The 24174-nt window shown below is 38.1% G+C and overlaps 1 protein-coding gene across 1 annotated transcript in view; it reads left to right on the top strand.

Annotated features, from left to right (window-relative positions):
- The window catches only part of CAMK1D (calcium/calmodulin dependent protein kinase ID), a 356546-nt gene that overhangs the window by 166220 nt on the left and 166152 nt on the right, over positions 1-24174 (top strand). The window contains exon 2 of the mRNA XM_073652382.1: positions 13888-14019. Within this exon, the coding sequence (XP_073508483.1) occupies positions 13888-14019 (132 nt within the window). The remainder of the gene's footprint in view (positions 1-13887; positions 14020-24174) is intronic.

Raw genomic sequence — 24174 nt, 5'->3', positions numbered from 1 at the left:
TTGTTGACATGCAACTACTTTAGGGTGATTTTTGCTGTGAATAAAATACCAAGTCGCTGAGATGTCACATGCAAGTCACAGTGACTTGCATTGAAGTCTATGCCAGGTGACTGGCCAATAACAGAAAATCCAAGACATTAGGAAACATTTGTGACTCTGTTGCTGACATAGTAGATCGCAGGTCGCAATGTGGTACCATAGGAAATCATTAGCTGTGAGTCGCCATGTAGCCCTAGCCTTAGGTTAGGTTCACACAAGCATATAAAAATCATTCAGAGTTCTATCCAGAAAACAATTTTTGTCTTGCTTATCATCCTTGTGCTGTCCTTATGCATGGTAATCCTTTTATCACTTACTTTATTATTTATGGACTACTGCAACTTTCTTCTGATCGGTCTCACTCTTACCAAACTTTCTCCTCTCCAGTCCGCCCTGAATGCAGCAGCCAGGGTCATGTTTCTGGCTAGCCGCTTCACCGATGCCTGTCTTGTGCCAGTCATTACACTGGTTGCCCATTTGCTACAGAATACAATATAAACTCATCACCCTCACCCACAAAGCATCTCCACAGTTCTGCACCGCCTTATATCTCCTTTCTCATCTCTGTCTATCGCCCAACAGGTGCCCTCTGATCTACAAATGACCTAAGACTAACATCCCCCATAATCCGAACCTCGCACCTCCGACTCCAAGACTTCTCTCATGCTGCGCCAGTTCTCTGGAATGCTCTAACCCAGACGATCTGACATGCCTAGCCACCACGTCTTTAAACGCGCTTTAAAAACCTCTCTCTTTAAACAAGCCTACCACCTCAACTCAGTAAACTAACTTTCCCCTGTTCCCCCCATCTAAATATTATTCAGAATCTGCACCTTACTGTTCATCTATCTTCACACCCTCCATGCACAAGATAACTGCACTCAATACTTGATTATTGCACTTAAGCATACTGGCTGATGACCGGATCATGCAGCTTTATATGAAAATCCCTATTATAATTGCTAGATCTGAAATAACAAGCACTTTTTACCTATTGTGTCCACCCATTCCCTTGTAGATTGTAAGCTTGCGAGCAGGGACCTCACTCCTAATGTAATTGTTTAAACTAGGGCTGTCAAGTTGGAGTCGTGGAGTTCGAGACCATTTTGGTGGAGTCGGAGTCGGTATAAAATGGACCGACTCCCACTCCTAAAATATATAATGAATTGGGTACAGTAGTTCAATGCAGTTTGTGGGGAATATTTTTTCATAAGAATTTGGGAAAGTTCTGAAATGTCCTATAAATGTCTGTCCTATTCCTGATCTAAGGGTGTAGACTTTTAGCTGAGATTAATCTGTGCTACAGTAAATTTATCACTTAAACATGAGCCATGTATGAGGGAGTCAGAGTCGGTGTCATGGAAATTGAGGAGTCGGAGTTGGAGTCGGAGGTTTGGCTTACCTACTCCACAGCCCTGGTTTAAACTGTCTTACCTGTATTGAATTTATTGTTTTGTACATGTCCCCGCTTACTTGTAAATTGCTGCGGAATATGTTGGCACTTCATAAATAAAAATAATTATTATTATTACATCAGCCACTATTAATAATTTACAAGAGCATTACAGTTTCCTATGCTACAGAATTGCAATGTATCCGTAAACAATGTCTCTGTATGGCATCCAATTATTTTTATGCACCTATAGACTTAAATGGGCGAGTCTCATCCAATGTACGGAGGAAACTCGTGCATGCTGCCATTTTTTTTGATATGCAAATTCGTTCAGCGAAAAAAATCACTTATCTGCACTGCCCCATTGAGTGATATTGGTCTGTTTTGTTCACGGATAGCACTTGGACTGAAAATACAGTCGTGTGAACGAGCCCTACACTGTGTTCCAAATTATTATGCAAATAATATTTTCTCAGATTTTCCCAAATTACCTATATGAATTGCAGTCATTGTAATTTTCCAGTCAAATAACTCTTAGAGTACAATTGAAAGGTTTTTGTACAAACTGCCTATGATAACAGTATATTTTTAAAAAAATAAAAAACTCAAACTGCACTCAAAATGCATGTTCCAAATTATTATGCACAGCAGAGTTTTCAACCTTTTCATTTTATTAAAGAACAAAAAAATGGTCATTTTTGAAATTATAAGCATTAGCAGGTGATTACAAACTGAAATCAAACAGTTTTCAACTCAAAACTTTATTCTAGGTGATGTTACATTTGCACATAGGATCGCTTGTTTTAAGGAGCTTCTGAACTCTCTCGTCCATTGAATTTGTCAGGTTTTGGATGATTTCTGCTTTAATTGTTTTGCATGAGGACAGAATACCCTCCCAGAGCTGTTGCTTAGATGTGAACTGCCTCCCGCCATCATAGACACTCCTTTTGATGATGCTCCAGAGGTTCTCAATGGGGTTGAGGTCAGGGGAGCATGGGTGCCACACCATAAGTTTGTCCCCTTTTATGCCCATAGCAGCCAGAGATGCAGATGTGTTATGTGCAGCATGAGACCGGGCATTATCATGCATGAAATGATCTCGATGGTCCAGATAGATGGAGTGGAGGATGGCTGATTGATGGACACCCCATGCAAACACGGCTACGGCGCTAACAAGGAGGAGGTGGAGTAATGTTTTGGGCTGGAATCATGGGGAGAGAGATTGTCGGCCCTTTTAGGATCCCTGAAGGGGTAAAGATGAACTCCATAATGTATGTTGAGTTTCTCAAACAGCACTTCCTTCCATGGTTCAAGAAGAAGAACCGTGCATTCCGCAGCAAGATCATTTTCATGCATGATAATGCACCGTCTCATGCTGCACATAACACATCTGCATCTCTGGCTGCTATGGGCATAAAAGGGGACAAACTTATGGTGTGGCCCCCATGCTCCCCTGACCTCAACCCCATTGAGAACCTCTGGAGCATCATCAAAAGGAGTGTCTATGATGGCGGGAGGCAGTTCACATCTAAGCAACAGCTCTGGGAGGGTATTCTGTCCTCATGCAAAACAATTGAAGCAGAAACCATCCAAAACCTGACAAATTCAATGGACGAGAGAGTTCAGAAGCTCCTTTCGAACAAGGGGTCCTATGTGCAAATGTAACATCACCTAGAATAAAGTTTTGAGTTGAAAACTGTTTGATTTCAGTTTGTAATAACCTGCTAATGCTTATAATTTCAAAAATGACCATTTTTTTGTTCTTTATTAAAATGAAAAGGTTGAAAACACTGCTGTGCATAATAATTTGGAACATGCATTTTGAGTGCAGTTTGAGTTTTTTATTTTTTTTTTAAATATACTGTTATCATAGGCAGTTTGTACAAAAACCTTTCAATTGTACTCTAATAGTTATTTGACTGGAAAATTACAATTACTGCAATTCATATAGGTAATATGGGAAAATCTGAGAAAATATTATTTGCATAATAATTTGGAACACAGTGTAAAGTGAGCTCCCTTTGAGCTATAGTTATAAAGTTTGATTGGAACAGGTTGGCTTACGTGAGATCTTTTCCTGTCCACTATTGTATATGAGGATAGAGCGAATACAAGGATAATTTTCTCCAAATTATCTAGATAGGAAGGTATTTTTAGTAATGATACAGGGAATAATAAAGAAGAAAACAATACGTTGCTAATGTGTTTGACAATATATTTCCTGTATAGTGTATGACTTTTTCTATGTTTTTCTATTCTATTTGTGCATTGAATAAAAGTTAGTCTATAACTACATTTATTTGCCATTTTTACCATAATCTCCATTTTCGGATCCTGGTTAGCTATTACATTGCCAAATATTTTCTGGATCTGATCAGTTGAGAGTGAATGTCAAGTCTACTTACTGTACTTTCATTAAATATTAAGGCAGCAAAAACTCAAATGAATAAATAAACTGTTTTCTGTAACAATAGTTTGTTTAACGTGGCGTAGATATGAGATTGAAGCAGCCAGAGAGAAGTGAATAGGTGATGATTGACTGATGAAACATGAGCCGGTGTGCACACAGCATAGTGCTTGTGGGTCAGTGCAGTGGAAAATGAGAGGCTCAATTCAGCACATTTTGCGCTGATAAGTCAGCACTTTAGAAATGGATACAACCTCGTCTTTTACTGCTAGCTGTTTTCTGCCTCAGTAACTGCAGAACAACTAACTGTGCAAGAAGCGGAAGTCACCAAATTACAAATTAAATATGCTGTAGAAATAAAAAAACAACTGTATCATTTCCAGTATGTACATACTGTATAGCTAAAATGTATACGGTATTAATGTAAACACGTTATGTGGACTAAAATGACAAAAGAAGTTGTATGAACATGCAGCTGGAGTGCTAACAATCATAGCATTCCAACAACGGCCATTGCTATGACTTTTCAAATACAAAGGGAGAATTCTTCACACAGGAAAAATGTATATTAAAGGGAACCTGTCACCAGAAATAACGCTGTTAGCCTGAAAATATGTGGTTAATCTGCAGGTTAACAGTGTTATTATGCTGCCCGGCGCCTCCACTTAGCCGAATGCATTGGGGAGAAAATGAACTTTATTCTCCCTGCCAGCATTCAGTTTCAGTCATGGAGTCGGGAGCGCCGCCGGTTCAGTCATCGCTCTGAGAATACAGAGCCGCTGTAACCGCTCCCCCAGTCCTGACTGACAGTCCGCCCCAATGCAGAGAAAGTCATTTAAGGCCAGGGCTGCGGCTACAGCGGCCGCTCTGTATTCTCAGAGCAATTACTGAACCCGTGGCGCCCCCGTCTCCATGACTGAAATCGAATGATGTAGGGGAGAATAAATTTAATTTTCTCCCTGCTGCATTAGGCTGCGTGCAGGCGCCAGGCAGCATAATAACGCTGCAGATTAATTGCATATCTGCAGGTTAATAGCGTTATTTCTGGTGACAGGTTCCCATTAAAGTTGAAAATATTTGTGCCACTCGTACTTTTACCATTTTTCTCTGGCTTGGTGGGAGGGACGTGGTCAACTGTGTTGTGTCCGATATACTATAATTTATGCATTAATTAATTTGGCGTATCTTACTTCCAGGAGGTTTTTGATTAAAACTTGTGGAGGAATTTCCCCCCAAAGTCTCTATTATGTATGAAGCAGAAAAGCACAATTTAAAGGTCTTTGTAGCCATTAACAAAATGTGCATTTTGTTTTTAGCTTTAACACCTCTAAGGCTAAATTTCCACTATGAGTTTATGGTGAGTTTTTGACATTGCAGATTTTCTACAGCTGTTTTGTAAATTAGATTACTTACGTTTTTTTCATTGTGTTTTGAGTGCGTATTTTTACATGCGTTTTTATCGTGTTTTTGCCGCTACTTATTTTGTCTCTTTTTGGGGTGTCATGCTTTAAATAAAGCTGCTGTGTTTTTGATACTTCCTAGTATTTTGCTTTGCGCTTGAAAAATTAGTTTTAGTTCAGTCGCCATCGTTTGTTCGCCGCTTTTTTTTTTAACCTATAAAATAATTCTATGCACTTGTGTAATTTTTAAAAATAATTTTTTTTGTTTGAGGATTTTATTTCATTCATACATTTTTTTATTTGCATTTTGTTCAAGTATTTTTCAAATCCTAGAGTGAAGCTAATGGAAAATACCTGAAAAATGTCAGTCCTTGATCACTTATTTATGTTATTTTACAGCAATTTTTTTCACCACATACAACCGTTCATTTTTTAAAAGGAAACAAATCAAAAACACAAACTGCCAAAAAGATTGCAAACCTATACTACTGTATCTGCTATGATAGAAAATGGAAAAGTACATCTTAAAGGGAACCTGTCTTTTTGGAAAATGCTGTTTTACCTGTATATATAGGGCGAATCTGCAGGTAAATAGTGTTATTGAAAGTGTGGCTACTGGGAGAAAATTAATATTTCTTCCTGGAAGCTGCTTCTCAAATAGATTCTTATAGATCCCTTCTTAGGTACATAGTGATTGTGGGAATAACCTCCCTGAATTCAAACTAGGGTGAATGATTTTTTCAAAATGTTATTATTGCTATTTATTTATTTTTTGTCTGGCATTTAAATCCTATAATGACGCTTAATGGAAAATGCCTGAAAAATGACAAACATAGATCACGCTGCCTTTTGAAAGAAAAAAAGCGTAAAATGGCACAAACAAAAAAGTCTTTGGTGAATCAGGATAAGGTTTTGGCAGATTATTTTTTCCCCACTCTTCAGTTTGTGAACAGACAGGATTTGACTGAATAATTGATATTATTTTGATGTGTGCATTTACCTGTGCAGTTGTTTGACATTTTGATGTAAAATTCATGATATCCAATATCCTAACACAGTGGGCGACGTGTGAAAACATGGATAAAGACTATAATTGTTGCCTATAACATCAGTCACTATTCACCACTTTTATTTCTCATTGCTGCATATTTGCATCCGAAAAAAAACGCTCTGTATTGTGTACAGGTAAAAAAAAGGATGAGATTTCTATAAATCTCATACCTACTGTGCTTTTATTTCATGCTGCAGAAAATGATCCGCGGTGCGATTTTGAAATCTGAAACATGTTAATTTTTGTAAATATGGAAATTTGAGGTGCAGAAATTCAACAGATAAAACACGCATATGTGGATTTATTGCACTTTCGTTGCGGCGACGCAGTAAAAACGCATGTAATCTGCACTTGAATATATCAATACATTTATATGAAAACTAAGTAACTTCGACAATAGGAAGTTTCGAAAACTAATTTTATTTAAAACTTGACCTATCCAGAAAAAAAGACCTATACAGCTGGGAAAAAAGCAATGAAAAGGCATGTAAAAAACCACAATGAAAAATGGAAGTAACCTTAATTTGCTAATTGGTGCAGAAATGCTGATGAAAAGCCGCAGCATAAAAAATGCACCAAATACTCAGTGCTAGTTTTTCGAAATTATCACTAAGACTTCTTTCACATGAAAGAAAGATATCACAGTTTATGCTGCGTAGGCAAAGAGCAAGAACCCAGGAAAACGTTATCTGTGAGACCACAATAAGTCACACTTGGCAGGACTGTGAGGTCACTCCACTTTTAATTAAAAAAATGCTGTTAGTGCCAGTAAAAGTGTTGGTGGATTACATTCATTTTACATTTATGTTCACTGTATATGATAACCACATCTATAGATCCCTGTTCACCAGATTACAGCAAATTTGTGTTCTGTAATCTATATCAGGGTTACAGTTTTGGGGGTGTATAAAGGTGATACCAGCTGCCCTATTTCATGCAGTTGCGTGCTGCAAAAATACATGTATTCTGCAGTATTTCTTGCAATGGAGTCCACTGTATGGCATCTGTCGCAGTATTTTGTTAAATGTATATATTTTTTAGCTTTTCTTCCTGTAGGCATTTAATGGAAGACTTGTTGGAAGTTGTAGTATTTGAATAGAGACATAGAGTTATAAGGATCATGAAATGTGTCCTTGTGAACCCAAATTTTAAAAGGGCGGCACTATATTGGCAGCACGGTGGCTCAGAGATTGGCTCTTTATCACTGGGGTCCTGGGTTCAAATCCCACCACAGACAACATCTGCATGAAGTTTGTATGTTCTCCCTGTGTTTGTGTGGGTTTCCTCCAGGTTGAAGAAAGTGTAAATACAGCAAAGGGTCCAATAAAAAATTCTTCTTTATTTAAAGTCCATTAAAATCCATAAGTATTAATAACCGCAGACGCGTTTCTGACTGATATTCTTATTCATCCTTATTCATTGGTATGCAATGAATAAGGACATCAGTCAGAAACGCGTCTGCGGTTATTAATATTTGTGGATTTTAATGGACTTTAAATAAAGAAGAATTTTTTATTGGACCCTTTGCTGGATTTACACGTTTTCTTCATGGTGGAACCTTGCAATACTACAAGATCATCCGTGCAATAGGGATCCATTTATCCATGGGTGAGCTGATTTTCTGTGGACCCTGACGGGTCTCACACTACTTTCTCTTTCCTCCAGGTTCTCTGGTTTCCTCCCATACTCCAAAGACATACTGACAGGCTTGGATTGGCCCACAGGGGAACAGGAGAATTCTCCAGTAGGCCCCTGTGATGGAGTGTTAATGAGTAGTGCTATTACACTTGATTCACTATTTGCAAGAAAAAGGTATAATATAATCATTCATTAAACAAGTTAGCCAAATTATTATTACAAAGAAGCAAAAGTAAATTTGGGTACTAGGGTCAGGTTATTTTTTGCATATAGCTGAACGGTGGGCCCCAAGAATCAATTTTACTGGTGGGCCTTTGCCAACCCAGTCCGACACTACATACTGATATTTAGATTGTGAGCCCCAATGGGGACAATTATGATAATATCTGTAAAACGCTGTGGAACTAATGGCACTAAATAAATGAGCAAAATAAAGAAAATAAATAATTGTCATTACAAAACGTAAATTGAGACAAGAAGGTTCAGGGCAGATTATTTTATTTTTAGTATATTGTGTCATTGTAAATCTGTAGTAGCCAAAACTATACATTTTATCTCAGTGAGCTAATTTCAGATTCTAGAGACTTGTGATGTGCTGTTAGCATCTGTGTGTACATAGGACTTTTTGAAGATTTAATACTAAAGTTTTATATTAAAATGACATAGTGGCTTATAAGATTGCTGGCGTGCAGCTGTTCGCTGTATCAACAGTAAACAGATCAATGATACGCACTGTTTTGTGAGCTAGGCTTGGGAATAATCCATCAAGAGTTCAATATCCTATCACTCAGCAACCAAAAGAGCACAATAGTATTGGTTTCGTCTGATTCATTTTTAAAGAGGCATCGATGTTCCTATCATGAAAAAAAAGCATAATTGTGGTATGATTTTGTCTGAATATTAATGTTTCATATACATTGAAGGACAATTCGAAGCTGATGATGAAGACGTTGTGTGATTCATGTGTTATCCTACAGGACTTTTCCTCCTTTATGACTGAAAGCTAGAGTTGGTTAAGAGGCGGACAACTAGATTAAATGTGATGGAAGGTCGATCGTATGATAAGAGATTAGAAAAATTGAGCTTGTTTAGCTTAGAAAAGCGACGCCTCAGAGGAGATCTCATTTACATGTATAAATATATGTGTGGTCAGTACAAAGGACTGGCACATGACTTATTCCTTCCAAAGACTATACTAAGGACCAGGAGGCACTCATTACGGGTGGAAGAAAGGTGATACCGGCACCTAAACAGGAAAGGGTTCTTTACAGTCCGAGCACTCAGGCTGTGGAATGGCAGATACTGTAACAGCATTTACGAAAGGGGGGCATGTTTTTCTCACAACAAATGGCATTGTGGGTTATAAATAATCTAGCAATTTGTATATCTGGTGGAGAAAGGTTGAACTTTGATATGGACATGTCTTTTTTCAGCCTATGTAGTTCTTCATCATTCTGCATAGATGGGTGTACAGTAGGCCAAGACAGACCTTTGTCACTGCTTTTGTATGTAACAGTTTGTGTGACAATATTGTATGTATCCAGATGATAAACTATAGCAAAACTCCTTTCAATTTTACCAGACATGAGTCTAAGCTAAGACATAATCCTATGTTTATTTGGGATGACCCGTCTGTAAATGGCTCACACATGGGAAAACCTAAAGCAATAGTAGTTTGTTATATTGTTGTAGAGCAATTTTTACACCATATTTCATAATACTTCTATAAGAAAAAAATCCAAAAAATATATACTGTCAAAAAGAGTGCAAACATATACAACTATATCAAAACCAAAATAAATGAACTGGAGTATAAGTTGGTATACATGGAGCACATTCACACTGGGGCCATTATACAGACAAAACCTTAAGTAGAAACAAAATGAGCAAATATTCTGTTGAAGGTAAGTAAAGCCTAATAGTACATATAAATAACATTGGTTACTTAGTAAAAAAGTGTAAAAGCCACCCCACTAGCACCAAGGTGTACATAATCCGGACGGGCCTAACCTCTAGTATTAAAGCCTTAACATGTGTCAAAAATGACCTCAATGTGAATAAGGGCCGAGCAGGACCGGGGCCTGACTATGGACTCCCAGTTAAGGGAAGCTTTAAAAATGTAATGTCCAACTCAAAAGATCACTTATCCATTCTTATAGGAACTTAGCTCTTCTAAAATTCATAACTGTATTACTGATTTCACTAAATTTTTTTAACATAAAAAATGTTTTATTTCATATATAAATGAGGGGATCTTGGTATCCCATCAACATGGCCAAGGACCCAGTGCACCGTTAAACCCCCTCAATTTCAATCCTCCACATCTCTCTTTATGTTGATTGACAGCTCTCGGTTTGGAGTCCAGCCTAAATTGAATCCCCAGGTCTGCACACACTAAAATGGCAGTAACCAAGAGCTAACATAGGAATCACAGCACTCCTGCACTGACTCTCTCCTTTCTGCAGCCGCTGCTCACTGCACACAGGGTTACATAGTAGTAATTTATAGTAATTGAGGGGGTGGAACGGTGCGCTAAGCCCTTGGCCATGACAAGGGTGCACCAAGGTCCCCTCATTTACATATTTTATAAAATGTTGTTTTTTTATATGAAACCAAGTTAGTGAAATCTGTACTACAGGTACGATTTATATAGGGGCTTAAGAAAAATATATATTCTTGTACCGTGTTAGCCAGTAGATAGAAAAATATTTAGATTTGTGAGTCCTCAGTGGTTGATACCTTTTAATGGCTAACTGAAAAGATGGTAACAAATTGCAAGCTTTCAAGACTACGCAAGTCTCTTCATCAGCCTAGTATACCACAAAATCTGAAGAGTCACATATTTATACACAATAAGACACACAAAAAATGCAATAGGTAAGACAGGTGATGAAAAGCAGAGTTATTATGGAAGATATAAACAGTTCTGGCTATAAATATTTTAGCAGTTAATAGATAAGGAGTGTGAAGGTTTTATTGTCCTGTGACTAGGTCCAGTGTTGTGATGGCCTCACAAGTCTGAGGAGCACATTCCTTAGTTGATGTAGAATGACATAAATCCATGCGACACATTCATTCCTGCTCTGAAAGTGTTAAAGGTCACCATCAGTTTATATTCTGAGATTCTTCTTTCTCTTTGAGATTTGAAGTTACCTTTTAATACCAGTAATTTCATGTCTTTTATGCTGTGATCAGGGGAACAAAAATGCTTGGCTACAGGTAGATCTATTCTTTTTTCTTTTATTGTGTGGCGATGATGATTCATTCTTGTCCTAAATTTTTGCCCTGTCTCCCTGTCTTTTCAGTTAGCCATTAAAAGGTATCAACCACTGAGGACTCTCAAATCTAAATATAGGGGCTTAAGTCTTTTATATTATTATTATTATTATTATTATTATTTTACTCACTTATATAGCGCCATTAATTCCACAGCGCTTCACAGACATTATGGGCACTGTCCCCATTGGGGCTCACAATCTACATTCCCTATCAGCATGTCTTTGGAGTGTGGGAGGAAACCGGAGAACCCGAAGGAAACCCACACAAACACAGGGAGAAGATACAAACTCCTTGCAGATGTTGTCCTCCTTGGTGGGATTGGAACCCAGGACCCCAGTGCTGCAAGGCTGCAGTGCTAACCACTGAGCCACCGTGCTGCCCATAAATGTATAAGAGATTTAATTTGAGTTTTGGGGGAGACAGCCTCCCTTTAAGTGTATGTTCAAACATTATAGATTTGTTTTGGATTTCTTTGCTGGTTTAAAGAGTTTTCAGTTTTTTTGGGGAAAGTTTTCTGTAGATTTTCACTGTTGATCTAGCAATCATGCAACAATTGCCCTCTCTGGATACACTCTATATTGATTGTCTACCCTTAAAAAGCTTTATTTTTTTAATCTAGTAGTAATGAAATTATGTGAACATTTTTTAATGCATGTATTTAACGATTGGAGCTACATTTTTCTAATAGATTGTTCATAATCCCCTGTATAGCTATCTAAAAATGTGCAGACATATAGTAAATGGTCAAATAATCGAATAGCCTGCCATTATCACTCATGTTCATGCATTAAAACAATATGCCTAAACTCCCCTAAGTGATGGCTGAAGGTAGCTGCAATTTAATCATGTCTTGGCAAAAAATATAGGGCTTCCTGTATTGTAGGTGACATTTTCTTTAATGAGGCATAGTATTAGGATCTGATTTTGGAGACCCTATTACAAAAACTAGAGCCAATTCCACTTCTACGACCTGACCTGGCAGACACAGAGGGTACCATATGCCACAATACAGTTCACACTTGCTTTTTAACACCGAATATCCTGTTAACCCTTGCTGTAACGTGATCGATGAGCAGCTTTTTAGAATGGGCATCTATATGCATGGATTTTTTTCTACAGCATTATATTCTGTTAATCTACAATCTCATCCAGCATCTATATAAACACATTTGTAGACAAGACGAGCTATAGCTTGCCATGTCTAGATTTCTAAATGCTTATTTATAGATGTGCTGTTGAGTCAGACAAAGCTTTGATGGCAGTTAAAGGGACGCTAGCAATGGGAAGAGCCCCTGAAGTGGGCACAGCTTCGATAAAGATATGCCTACGGCACCCTTCTGTTGTGGACATATGTTCGGAGGATGCATTCAATATTTAATATTAGTTCCACTTAGCAATACACAAATCATAAAACATTAGACACGTTAGAAGTACCAATGCAATGTTGAGGTACCCGGACTTGAGATAACATAACAAGACATTCAGAAAACAGTCAAGTGCCAGATTCTTTTTCAATTAGCTTTTAAGAACCCTAATCCACGTGGCACAGAAACACACGACTACAAATGAATTTAAATAATATTTCCAAAGTTGTTAACGACACTAAAGGCGTTGCAGGGTTTCTATAAGGCATTTTACAAAATTCTGCATTTTCAATGGGACATCAACATTTAAGAGGTTGTCCACTACTTTTTCATTGATGACCTATCCTTAGGATCGGTCATCAATGTCTGATTGGTCATGTTCTGGCACCCTGGCGATTATCTGCTCTCCGTGACGGCGGTCACTGTCCAGAACTGAACAACTGCAGAGCTGCTCTGTCTTTTGATAATGGCCGCGGGAGGGTACTGCACATCCACCTCCTATTGATTTGAAGAGGAGGCAGATGTGTAGTACCCGGCCATGGCCACTGCCAGAAGACAGAGCAGTTCTGCAATTGAGCAGTTGCAGCCACCAACACTGAGAATAGCTGATTGGCAGGGGTGCCGGGTGTTGGATCCCGACCGATCAGACATTGATAACCTATGCTAAGGATAGGTCATCTATGAAAAAAATGGTAAACCTATTTAATTATTAATTTCTAGTTTTTACATAACCCCTCACATTAGTCCATGTTCACAGTGGGCTCACAATACGGAATAGGGCAATTATCATATGTAGGTTTTGGAACGTGGAAGAAAAATGTAGTGGAAACTCTAGGAAACCATTATTAAAATTGCTATCTAATATATAATGGATTTTTGGGGTTTTAGAAAACCCAGTTTCGAGAACCATTAGCTATTAACTCGAGACTAGCTACATTAGCTATTAACTAGAGAGTGGTTACATCAAGCAGCTATAGATTTGCAGAACTTGACATAAGTACATTAGATAGGTAGCCCGTGCATTTCACTGGTAACTATATAATTGCAGGGGAATTGAACACTTGCTGCTGGATTCCTGAATAGACTAGAGTTGGACTCCCTATAATCAACTTAGCATTAAAGATTCCTGATAAAGAAAAGAAAAACAAGCAGACGCTAAAAAAAGGAGGAGATGTTGTTAGAGCATGATTATTTTGATTTCCTTAACACGTGGGGAGACCTGAATAGTACAAGATAATTTTACACTTCTATAAGATGTATATTTAATAGATCTTTCTAGCAAAATAACTAACTTCTTGGTTTTTCTTTCTCCATAGTGGGGCATTTTCTGAAGTTGTTCTAGCTGATGAAAAGCTGACTGGTAAACTTTTTGCTGTGAAGTGTATTCCAAAGAAAGCACTAAAGGGAAAAGAAAGCAGCATAGAAAATGAAATTACTGTTCTGAAGAAGTAAGTACCTGTGATATAAAGCAACAATAACAAAAATCACAATGTCCCAGATGATGTTTGTATTTTTCTTTATTACTGCTGTACAACTGCAAAGCTGTCCTGTACTCTCAGATGTACTTACCATCATTAGTGTACTGAAGATTTTACAATATTGATGACCTATCCTCACGATGGGTGCTCAATATCAGATTCGTGGGGATCTGACACCCAGCTCCCAGCTCTTTTCAACTTCAGGAGTACAGCATGGCTTCATTCACTGTATAGTAGGAGTCCAGCTGTGGCACTTGAGAACGGCCGCTACAGAACTAACAGAGCTCTGCTGTTCTGCATCTGTTCCCTCTTTACATTCAGTATTGCTGAAGCTGATCAATAGGGACCACTGTGATATTGATAAGCTATCCTAAAGGGTGATCTACCCCTTTAAAGTTAGCATCTAAATAAATTATATTTAAGAATTTCACTTAGGGATCACAATGCATATTAGGCCGGGTTCAGACAAGCATCTGTAAAATCATTCGTTTTTCATCCAGAAAAAAAATTAAATTTTTCATCCATATTGTCATCTGTATGCAATCCATGTGTCCGTTTTTTACATCCATATGGCATCTGTTTCTTACATAAACAATTTAACAAATAATAAAAGGTCAAATATAGTTTTCTATCTTAATAACTCTAATAGATCCATGAAAAACACTTGACACATGGATGGTAACCCATATGCAATCTGTGTTTTGCGCACTCATGAGCGAGTCTGATCTGGAGTACAGTATATGACAATATATACAATATATGACTTTTTATTCGTTTTTAAAGCTGTTGTACGAGTTGTCACTGTTTCATTGCCATTGTTTTTTTTTGTATTTTTTTTAGCATTTACGTGATAAATATAACTTTAATTCAGGGGTGGGTAATTGATTTTCCCAATCAGAGACCGTGTTTTGTTGTGGAGGGGTGAACCAATCAGCCAAACGTAATTCTGCTCATTATTATTGTTTTGTATCAATTTTTATCAATTAAGCAGAATTAAGTATGGTGACTCACTGCTACTGCTAATACATCTTATGATAAGGGTGCTTTCACATTGCGTTTAGGCACCCGTTCAGTAGACCCGTCGGGGCTTACGTCCGAACCTCCGACAAAATGGGATTTGGATATATGCACCGACGGGGCCATAGACTATAATGGTGCCGACAGAGCGAACGTTCGCTCTGATGTGCATCATTTTCTGGCGTATATGCCTACTGGAGGGCACAGCATTACAGTCCTGCTTATCGTTATTGGCACCTATGAAGTTTAAGCACATAATGGTGAATATCTCCTGAAAGAAATTAATCAAATGAAACAGTTTTTTTGCATAGAGCACTCGTGTAAAATACAAAAGACCAAATGATAAACAATAATGTAACACTAAAAGTAATGGGAGGAAAAACTAGAAACCTAAAGCTTGCTGTGTCACAGGTATTGGCCCCCCTTCACATTAATTTAGTATGGAAACACGCCAGTGGTATATCACAAAAGAGATTCACCTGTGATTAATTGTCGGTGCCCATGTGACATGAAGTAGCCAATGAATGATAACTTAAGTGTTTTAAAAAGCCACATGGTAGGCCCTGTTTTTTGTCACAATGGCGAAGACAAAGGAGCTGTCTGAGGATATCAGAACTTCTATTATTAGCAAACACAAGACTTACAAAGGGTATAAGGCGATCTCGAAAGACCTTGGTATCCCTGTTTCCACAGTGCGCAATGTTATTAAGAAGTTCGCTAAGTCTAGAACCGTCAAGAACCTACCTGGACATGGAGGAAAGAGGAAAATTGACAAGAGATGTCTTCGAAGGTTGGTCCGAATGGTGGAAAAAACATTATGTCAAACATCCAAAGACCTGAAGGCCAACCTGGAACAGTGCAAGAAGCTTATAGATGGCTACAAGAAGCTTTTGGAGGCTGTTAGCAATGCCAAAGGGTGTGCAGACAAGTATTAATTAGGGGTGCCTTTATTGCTGCACATGCTGTTTATTCTGTTTCTTCTTTGAAATTGCAACATGGAAGTTGAAAAACAATGTTTTATTGTTGTATTACTTTGGACCACTAATTAAAAAATCCTGAGGATATAACTTTGTACAATATCTTCAGAAATAGATGGAAATGTACCAGTCTATGAAAAAAATGAAGGAGTGCCAATAATGGTGAGCAGCACTGTATGTCCTCACACATGCCCTTCAGGGCACAGCATTATGTATATCCCCACAGATACCACACAGGGTACAGCGTGATGTCCCCACAAATTCTCCTTAGGGCACAGCATTCTGTCCCCACAATTGCCCACAATGTACTGTGAATTAGAAAAAAAAAATCAGCCACTCATCTAACCTTGTTCCCCGCAGCTCCGGTCTGCACTGCGTATTGTGGCAGATGTGATGTGTTGGTATCGCGCCCTCTGCACTCTCTGACGCAGAGGCTTAATGATGGAAGAGGGAGCTGACAGCTCTATGTTTCATCATTGTATTCACCAGTGTCTGCATCCAGAGGATACAGATACCAGTGATAGAGAGATGATGGGCAGAGGGTGGCCACGTGGTGTGGGATGCCACTGCATTAAACCCTTTGGCTGTCCCGGTCAGCAGGCCTCACTGAAGCAGTCAAAGAGCGGCTTGTGGCCCACGGGCCGCAGTTTGCCAGGTCTGCTTTAATTTTATTGTGCATAGGTGGTGACAGATGCTAAATACATTTTTTGTAAAATAAAACATTTTGTAAAGTAAAAATGTTTTTTTTTGTTTTTGTGATTCTTTAATAGGTTTATCTTTCCCGCAATCAGGCATACTGTTATGTCCCAGGAATGGCATGGTAACACAAGGTGGGTCCATGCTATCAGCTGCAAGACACAGCTAAGCTCCTGCTGCATGTGCTGGGTCACTTTAACCCCTCACATGCCGCTGTCAAAAATGACATGTGAGGAGTTTGACAGAACAAGATCACTCCCTCTATCAGCACAATAGTGAGAAGTTAGTGGGTCGCTATAATTTCCACAGGCCTTTGTGTCTGGCATATCCTTCAGCCTAACAGATCCCACCAGAGGCGGGGTCTAATAGGCTACCTAAACCGCAAAAGAAAGCAATGGCCGTATATCAATATGATGTAAAATAAAATGTTACTCTTCAGACCAGACCACCTTGTTCCATTGCTCAGTGTTCCAGTTCTGAAGCTCCAGTGCCCATTGTAGTCACTTTTGGTGGAGGGCAGGATAGGATGGGCACTCTGACAGGCTTGTTGCTACTTGGCCAGATAGCAGCAAGTTGTGATCTGTGGACCAGTCTAACCTTGGCTTCCAACACACATCGGCGAGCCTATGGTGTAAACGACCCTGGCACTGGTTGTCCTTACATGGACCATTTTTGGTCGGTTCCAACCATTGCATACCGAGAATACCGAACAAGACCTGATGTTTTGGGTTTCTGTTGTAAATATTCCTTATAATTGCTTGTTAGGTGAAAACTTTATCTTAGGCATAAAAAAGCATCATCACTAAACAGGGCACATAATGTTCAACTAATGCTGTCATCTAAAGTACAAATAATCATTGTAAGAACTCGTATCCAAGACCTTCTACACTGAAAATCTGCTTTTCCTGGCTTCACATGTTGGGCTCATGCTGTGTTTATAAAAGCATGGCTAGCCAGAGTGCATATGCTCAAGTAGATTTATGTAAAAAAATTGGACCATAAGCGCAGCAATCTGAGAGAGTGCTTATTTACATATCTCGTTCCAGGAGCTCCCACTTCAGCAGCTGCTCCGTATGATTAGAGAGTCTCTGCGTGACTATCTGCCTTTTCTGCTATTTTTTATGAGGGAACTTATGTGGCGCATCAAATGTCCATCATACTAATTCATATCTATAATGAATATTCTGTAATTATTGGACATCTCATTTTTATCTTATTTACCTCTTCAAACAGTGATAATACATGGAATAAATTACACTTTGAAAAAGCATATTCTATTGAATATATTATAAAATCACATGTAAGGAATTCGTATGGAAATTCTATTTAGAGGAGGTCAACATAACCTAAAATAAAAGAGGCTATCTGGCAACGAATGCCTGGAAGTTTAGTGAGCTCATATTTACTTTTGAATAAAGATCATCAGGATATCTACTTTAAGAAAGTGTTTTTTTCAGTCTGAATAAATCTTCTTATTTATAGTAGATTAATAGTCATTGTGGGCTTTCTGTTGTATAAAGATTCATGTAAGGTGGCTGCTGAACACATAGTGATGGGAAATATGTATCACAGAGGTGCATGTCCTCTGTGTTATAAACCTGGAGTAATACTCTAGAAAATATAGTAAAAAGAAGGGTTAATTGGCCATGTTAGGTCCAGCTCTAATTGTGAGCAGTGAAGAGTTAGCGCGGGTAGGCTGCTCACCATATCTCCACCCCTGAGTGTGGTTCACATTGTAAAATGGGACCTGTGTATTTGACACATGGTTCTGTTTATGAAGGTGGGCAGACTTCCTGGATTGTGTGGCTTTGCAAAAGGACTAAGAAGCTGGACTCTAACCCTAATGAGCGAACCCACACTATTGTATGGACTGTTTACTTTATGTTTCACTTTGTGCCGGACAAGGGCTGTATTTAATTTTGCTGTCATGTGGTTTATGAGGACTGCAATAAACCAGCTGGACTTTAAATAGAAACAGTTCCTGTGATACCTCAGATCGCTTCCAAGTAAGTAGCATTGTTGCAGTAAATAAATAGACTAACTTATTCTCTGTTCCTTTAGGTGTTCCCTTCCATCCGTGAATAAATGTAGACTGAATTGGCATTCATTACATGCACTAGAACAATTTTAGATTACCAAGTTCCTTTCATATTGCCATAGGAGGTTAGTTGGTGTAAAGGTGAACTGTATGTAGAAAACTGGTAGCTCTAAATAGGACTTCAACTTATAGATTTAGCGCAAGCCAATCCAAAGGAGATCTGGACAAGAGGGTCCCCTGGGTTATGTCCATGGAATAGCTGCTGGCTGGTGGAGAGAGCTGGCAGAGGATAATCAACTAGCTGGGTAAAAATCAGATACAAGGCATTATTAGGAGTCAGAAACAAAGTCAAGAGATAGCCAGGGTCAGAACTAGAAGGATGGCACTTGAGGCAGAATTGTTAGGCAAAAAGAGATCATTCCAGAGTAAGTAACAGGGTGTCAAATAAGCCAGGTCAGATAGGAAGGTAGCACACGGAAAACAAAACAGGGTCAGTATACACTTATAACTGGCAGCTGGCAGCTGTATGCTGAGAGTTTAAATAAAGTGTGGTACTGCCTCATTGGCCAAAGCTGGATGCTGATTACACCTGCTGAGCTGCTGAACAGCAAACAACCCATTCTAGGAGGCACCACAGGTCCCAGCCACACTTGTGTCTGGCTGGAGAGTGCCTTTACCACACAGAGCTATTGGCCATGACGTCTCATCCATCACCAGCGTTTCCCACAGAATGAATGCGAAGATGCCTGGTTACATAAGAGGAAGCCATTGGGGCAGGTTTACATAGGGATATGATAGTAGGACTCAGCAATTCACTATGACAAACTCCACCCTGACTACTGCCGGGATCACGCAAGCAAATATAATTAGGGCCAAAATATTGAAATATCTTGTTGAGTAATAGAATGAAAATGTTCAGAGTGAATCTGATCAGTTTCATTTAGTATTTTAAACACATGTAATTGGGCTTCATATATGCTTTCCTTCACTTTGACTTATTTGTATTCGTGGTTAAAAGAACCATACTTATTTCTTAATATTTTCCCAGCAGACTATGAACTCCACAAGGCACTCTCTGTGGGTTTTCTAATACCTTGAGCAGAGAACAATAAGCAGAGCTTGCTTTAGTCTCAGCGTACCGCAGGATAATACGGACAATAATGTACATGCCTTTGCATATTTTCATTCATCAGACATTTTTTATCTCTTTTTTTTGGCAGTAAAATTCTCAGAAAGGTTTTGCTAGCATCAAGTTTCAACATGATATTTTGACTAGTGCTGTATCAGTGACATATATCCAACCAATTCTGACATACATTCAGTCTGTTGGGAAATCAGTCATTTCCTAATTAGTCAATTTAAGGTATTGAGTAACATTTAAAATGGATTTGATTTGCTTGTAATTACAGTAGGAAACATTAAAACTCTTTATTGTCTGTGTCTACTGAAAAGAAGCTCGGGGCCGATGGGCGTTAAAGAAAACCCGTCAGCCCTTTTCAAATGTCTGTTTGATTAAATAATAGTATTCCCTATAACAAAACAATTCTGAAGCATCTTTGCTTAGAAATCTGCTTTGATAACTTTATATAAAATAATATATTTTTAGTAGCAGTTTTAGCTTCCACTAGTCAAATAAAGAAAACCGTAAAATTCAGCCAGTTCTGTTAATAACATGTCCTTCATGTACCAATTTAATGATTTAATATCCATGGGACCATGACAGTAGAAATTAAAAGAAGAGAAAAGGAAAAAGCAATCCAGTGGAAAATTGAAGAGTTAACCTACTTTTGGAGAAAGAAACATAAAGCTTCCTTTTAAAAACGTTCATTCAGCTGTGTTTGATGCAAGCACATTTACTGTTTGCTTTCTTACCACATATATAACGTGCATTTTTTTTTATTACATTGTAACCAATTGGCTCAGCAGCCAGTTTTGGCCTTTACAACGCTGCATTTTTTTCATCCCTCCCAACCAAGAGCCATGCCTCCATCCAAATGTTTGTGCCAGAATTCCGGCATAAAACTAAAAAGTTGCAAAAGTGTTTGCAACTTTGAGGTGTGCAAAAAATACGATTGTTATTTTTATGTAAGCTCTGCAAATTTTATAAATATGGTGCAGTCTAGCAGGAAGAGACATGGCCGAGCATGACCAACAAATTCATCAGAACTTATGCAATGAAAGTGTCACTGACTAGAGTAGATACAGTCATGGCCGAAAGTGTTGGCACCCTTGAAATCGTTCCAGAAAATGAAGTATTTCTCCCAGAAAATTATTGCAATTACACATGTTTTGTTATACACACATTTATTTCCTTTGTGTGCATTGAAACAACAAAAAAAAGGAAAATTGGACATCATTTGTTCCAACACACACAAAGGAAATAAACGTGTATAACAAAACATGTGTAATTGCAATAATTTTCTGGGAGAAATACTTCATATTCTGGAACGATTTCAAGGGTGCCAACACTTTCGGCCATGACTGTATATTACGTTAGCGCATGACATCTGAAAGATGAGCCAATTTCATTTAGAGATGCATGCCGTTTATGAATTCGATACATCTTAGTCCGTCACACCTTTCATCAAGATTGACATGTGAAACGCTAGACTTGATGAATCGGAGCACATTACTTTTATTTTCCTGTCCAGTTATGTTTGCTTGCTGTGTTGCAGGATAAGTTGTGGGATTTTTCAATGGTGCTATTTTGGGGTAAATATAATGTTTTTAAAAAAGTCTTTAATTTATTTGGGGGTGTGAGAATAATTGGAGTTTTGATTGAAGGCATCACTGTACAGTATAAATGAGATGTAGCCTTTATTCTGTGGGTCAGTACGACTACTGCAGTGCTGAATGTCTATCATTCTTTATGTTTCATTACCTTTGCACACCAGAAAAACATTTATTTTTGTGCTGTCAAATTTTTCTGCACAAACAGAATTGTGTGTGATCATTTTATTTTTTTTTGCTGGATGAATTGATAATCGTTGTAATCGTTTTAGGGTGAATACTGCTTTTGATCAATTTTTATTCCATCTTTTGAGCGCTGACGAACTAAAAACCCATACATTCAGGAATTATGTTTTTTTTTTTTTGTTTTATGGTGCTTGACATGTTGATTAAATAACATGTTAATTTTATGTTTTAAGTTAACAATGGCAAGTATCTGCACTTCTTTTTTTTATTTATGTAACAAACATTTTTAGAGTAAAAATAGTTTTTGTAGTTTTTTTTTACCTATTTTGTTGATGTTTTTTATTTTATTCAGCTTCATCTTTTATATTTTTAGGACTCTGCTAGGTTTGAGCTTGTATGCTGCTGCTATGTAATGTATTTGCATAAGACCGTCGTTTCAGTGCAAGTGTTGTCCGTGAAAAAAAATGTATCTCACTCGGACCAATGTTGTTCATTGGGGCTGGGCAGATGAGCCATTTATTTCAATGACAGAATCTGCATGTGAAAAAAATTGCTGCATGCACGAGTTTCTTCCATGTGTTGGATGAGACTCACCCAAGTCTATGGGTGCACAAAAAATCAGATGCCATAAAGAGCCACAGTACAGCATCCGATTTTTACTGGTACATTGCAATTCTGTAACATAGGAAACTAAATTGTCCTGTAAATGATTAGTAGCTGTAGTTGTCAGGGCTGTGGAGTCGGTAAGCCAAACCTCCGACTCCAACTCCTCAATTTCCATGACCACAACTCCGACTCCTCACACATGGCTCATGTTTAAGTGATAAATTTACTGTAGCACAGATTCATCTCAGCTAAAAGTCTAGACCCTTAGATCAGGAATAGGACAGACATTTATAGGACATTTCATAACTTTCCCAAATTCTTATGAAAAAATATTCCCCACAAAATGCATTGAACTACTGTACCCAATTTATTATATATTTTAGGAGTCGGAGTTGGTCGATTTTATACCGACTCCGACTCCATCAAAATGGACACCGACTCCAAAGCCCTGGTAGTTGTAAAAAAGCGGATTGCATAAGGATGACAAGTGAGAAAAAAATTGTCAAACTTTTCTGGAGAAAATTTTTACATTTTTTATACTCTCGTGTGAACCTATCCAAACACTGACAGGCATCTCATTTGGCCCTAACTATTATCATGCTCCTCATTTCTGCTACCTTTTAGTTCCAGTTTTCCTTATTGTTGTTGTACATTGCCATCATAGTTGCAACACAACCCCCAATTTCTTTTTTACAAACTTCTGAAATGTTTTGACTATGTATAATAAAAAATCCATGCAAGTTTGGTAGAGTCGTAAGCAAACTTAACAGGAGAATTATATTTCCAGATCATTATACTTCCAGATCATTTTACCATATAATAAATACCATAAAAGCAGAAAAAAAAGTGCAGAATTACATTTTTTTATCATTCCACAACTCATTCCACACAAAAACTCAGCCCTCATATAGTTATGTAGACAGAAAAATAATAAAAAGATATGGGACTTGGATGAAGGGCAAGGAAAAATTTTGAAAGTAAAAAATAAAGATTGACTACCAAGGCAAGTATTTAATGAGCCACTGAGACAACATATATTTTTTGAGGCGTTTCATTAGTGAACTCGTTATTTTCGCTGCTGCCATAGCTCTTTTAAAATCAGGAATGAAGAGGAGTGGAAAAAGGTGGATTGTAAAATGAAATATTGGCAAATGTAATATTTCTTTGATTTTTAATGGAAAAAAAAATAGATGGAAATTATTGCACTGTTAATGTCTCCCTTATTATTCCAGTATATGCCTGAAAAGAAGCCATGTGCACAATATATTTCATCCTGTATTTCATCCTTTATGAACAAATGTATTTGGACATCTACACATTACATCTACAAGAGCTTTTATGATTCCCATTCTAAATCCAAAGGCATTAATATGGAGCTTTGCAGCCAGGACAGCTTCCATTCTTCTGGGAAGGCTTTCTAAAACATTGTAGAGTGTGTTTTTTTTGGAATTTTTGCTCATTCATCCAGAAAAGCATTTGTGAGGTGAGACACTGATGTTGAATGATAGGGCCTGACAATTTTCGCTCTAGCTTATTCCTATTTCAGGGAGTTTAGGTCAGAGCTCTAAGCAGGCCAGTCAAATTCTTCCGTACCAAACTCCTAATGTGGTGAAGCAATATGGTTTACCTGCAGGGAACTAAGGATTCCAAGCCACACCATAAGCCACCAAACTTTATAGCTGGCACAATGCAGTCAGACAGGTAACATTCACTTGACAATCATTAAACTCAGACTCGTTCATCAGACTCAGAGGTAAAAGCATGAGTTGCCATTTCACGGAGCACATTTCCAGTACTCCAGATTCTAGTACTGCCGTGCTTTACACGGCTCTGTCCAATTCTTTGCATTGTGCTCGGTGATGCCATGTCATGAAG

Source organism: Phyllobates terribilis, unplaced genomic scaffold (genome assembly GCF_046119375.1).
Source record: "Phyllobates terribilis strain yellow unplaced genomic scaffold, ASM4611937v1 Scaffold_11__3_contigs__length_659146591, whole genome shotgun sequence".
In the NCBI taxonomy this organism is placed as follows: domain Eukaryota; kingdom Metazoa; phylum Chordata; class Amphibia; order Anura; family Dendrobatidae; genus Phyllobates; species Phyllobates terribilis.
This window is presented reverse-complemented; position numbering and strand designations above follow the sequence as displayed.